This window comes from Austrofundulus limnaeus, unplaced genomic scaffold (assembly GCF_001266775.1).
Source record: "Austrofundulus limnaeus strain Quisiro unplaced genomic scaffold, Austrofundulus_limnaeus-1.0 Scaffold20, whole genome shotgun sequence".
NCBI classification, from domain to species: domain Eukaryota; kingdom Metazoa; phylum Chordata; class Actinopteri; order Cyprinodontiformes; family Rivulidae; genus Austrofundulus; species Austrofundulus limnaeus.
In genome coordinates, this window is record NW_013952422.1 from 3,058,905 (window position 1) to 3,061,920 (window position 3,016).

Here is a 3,016-nt window from a genome sequence, read left to right on the forward strand (position 1 = left end):
AGCTCTCTCTCTCTCTCTCTCTCTCTCTCTCTCTCTCTCTCTCTCTCTCTCTCTCTCTCTCTTAAAACAAACAAAACAAAGTAAAGCTATCGTGTACAGTACTTCACAACAATGATGGAGTCAGCTGTTGTTACATAATGATCTGGAAGAAAAAAAATCAGACAGCTGTAATGATGCTCTTAGAGAAAAACAAACAATAATTAAATGGCAGGACCCGAGGCCCTTCTTCTCTTCTTCTTCCCTTTCAGATATTCCAGCATGCAGCCAAGTAGCAACAAGTGCCATATTTCACATACAATAACTTAAAATAAGATTAAATCTGTGCTCCCTGGAGTTGGAAATTTAAAAAAAAAAGAAAAAGAAGGGTCAGCTTGGAGTCCAAACACCTGCATGACGTGGTAAACACAAAGCTGTTTCTTCTGTGAGCGTGAGGATCTTAGACATTCAAGAAGAAAGCTTCAGTACCAACAAACTCACCGAAATGAGATGCTCTAGATTCAAACATGTGCGCGTGTGGACGCAGAGAGAGGGGGGCCCGTTTGGTTTAAGTGAGGGAAGATTAGTGCGCAGGCCTGTTTTATTTCCTTTTCAAAACAAAATAAAGGRAAAAAAATAATTTGGCACAACTAGTTTGTAAATCACGAGTCTTACTTTAAGAGCCTGGCTTTTCCTTTGCTGCTAAATCTGTTCTTTCTTCTTTTTTTTTTTTCTTTAAATGAAGCTTTTCTTGTTTACCTGACAGCAGAGACAGATCACCGGGCCCCAGAGGAATACTTGGCCTTGGTGATGAGGTATAGCACAATGTCCTGGTGGCCCCCGAAGGCTGCGATGTGTAAAGCGCTCCACCCTTCCCGGTTGGCCAGCCGGATGTCTGCGCCGAACTTCACCAGCAGCTTGACCAGCTCCAGGTTGCCGTCGATGACGGACTGGTGCAGGGCCGTCTGTCCTTCTGGTCCGAACGAGTTGACGTTAAACTCGCAGTTTGTCATGTTCTGCAGCAGCGAGTGCAGCTCCTTGGTGTTGCCCTTCTTCACCGCCTCCTGGAAAACCCTCTGCGGCGCGGAGCACGTCGACACRTCCGCCTGGCTCATGGCTGCAGGAGAAATAATCCCGCCTGGAGCTCTAAAAGCTGAGAAGAAAGGTCTTGCTGTCCCACCCACAACGTTGAGCGTCTCAGGTCGGGTTTTGTTAGATTTCAACCACTTGTATAAGGCACTTTAAGAGTTAGATATATCCCAAAAAAAGGACAAAAGAGATGACACACCTGGTGTGCAAAATGTTAATATTTGAGACCTTAAATCCCCTAAGACATTATAAAGGTGCTCTCAAGCGATCCAAGAGGTCTCTGGGTGTAGTTTTCCTCCTGTGGCAGCAGCAGGTTGGTTTTAAGCAGGCGGGGATGGAGACGGGACACCTCAGGTTCGACTCTGGACGTATCTCCACAGAGCAGCCTCCAAGTTGTCCGTCTTCCTCCAGCGGTCCARCCTGCTTCCCGGCTAAAAGTCTCCACTCATGTGGGGCCAGGTGGTCTGAGAAGGACAAAAAATAAAAGAAAATAAAAAAAGAAACTCCGCATTAATCCCGATTCCTCACCAACAGTCCGCCCTYGCATTCCGCCACATCCAAGAACCCGTGCGCATTTTACGCACGGATCCACTCTGGCGTAAAAAACTGCTTTCTGACTTACCTGCGGCAGACAGATGGACGTGATGCGACTTGAATGATATGGGAGAAGAAAGGATTTAAAAAAGAAAAAAAAGAAAAGAAAAAAAAAAGGAAGATCCTCCACCACTACCGTGTGGCCCCGGGACGTGTCCTCCTCCTGCGCGGTCCGTGTGAGTCTCTGCGCTGCGCCGCGCTCCGGGGGAAGATTTTACGCGTCCTTCATTTGCATGACAATACGGTGCCGGAGAATCAACTGTGGAGGAATGGGCGGAGGGTTAGGCTGTAGGAGAGGGAGGGATCAGGACCCCCGTGTTTCTGCGGGGGAGAGACGAGGGGGCCGTTCCGAGAGAAGAAGAAATATTAAACAAACCAGCAGCAACAGTGTGGTTCGGACTGAAACGTCAGCGGTGCGATACATTTTTATTTTAAATTAAAACTTCATCAGTTTTTCCTGAGAAGTCTGGCACATRAAACATTTAAACTACAATTATGCTGAGAAATGAGAGATAAAGCTGCTTTGGTTAAAACCTCGACGTGTCARCCTCAAAGAATATGTGAACGTTTATTTCAGTAAAATTACCTGAGCTAGAGACACATTTGCGTTATTAGCTGTGGCGGCCATCTTTAATTGTGGCAACATGAAGTTGATTAGGTTTACATTTAGCGCATCAAACAAAACGCCTGTTGGTTTATGAGATCATTTGCAGACACAATAAACTCCAAAATGATTGCACAGAGTGTAGTGCTCTGAGCATGTGGTAGGGGTCAGTCTCAGCTACCACTACATTAKGTCAATATCTGTATATTTGACTAAACTGAACAAAAATCAATTAGCTGTGGCGGCCATCTTTAATTGTGTTGACTCCAAAAGTTAATCAGGGGTAGATTGTTCACCCAGTGATGCTGATTATTAATTAAAATCTATCATGAGACACTTTGCAAACAGACATTGTAATCTTTATTTTTAAATAAACTGCACTTAAAGGTCTTACATGAGCTGAATCATGTGTGAAAGTTTCTGTTTATTCTCAAAGCAGCGGGGAGGGAAAAAAGTGAACCAAAAGTTGTGAAAAATGACCGAACTGGCTGAGAGTGTTGCTGTAAAGCCTCCTCTGAGGTTACAGGAGGCTGATTCTATCATAAACGGCGGATATAGTCCAGTTGTTTTTAAAAAGACCAGACTGTGGGACTTCAAATAACAAAAGACCTGCGCTGCTTCCTCTGTGCGGCTGAAAAGAGGTGACGCTGCGCGCAGATTGACACGCCGCTCCGCTGCCCCCGCCACCGTGGGAACTGGGCGACTGCGTGTGTGAGAGAGAGAGAGAGAGAGAGAGAGAGAGAGAGAGAGAGA

The 3,016-nt window shown here is 45.7% G+C and overlaps 1 protein-coding gene across 1 annotated transcript; it reads right to left on the reverse strand.

Annotated features, from left to right (window-relative positions):
- Positions 1 to 681: 681 nt before the first annotated feature.
- Positions 682 to 1,851, reverse strand: nrarpa (NOTCH regulated ankyrin repeat protein a). The gene is made up of 2 exons (XM_014003885.1): positions 1,688 to 1,851; positions 682 to 1,529 (listed from the first exon to the last, which is right to left on the reverse strand). Exon 2 carries the CDS (start codon positions 1,089 to 1,091, stop codon positions 753 to 755), a length of 339 nt encoding a protein of 112 aa, XP_013859339.1. The 5' UTR covers positions 1,092 to 1,529; positions 1,688 to 1,851; the 3' UTR covers positions 682 to 752.
- Positions 1,852 to 3,016: the final 1,165 nt, after the last annotated feature.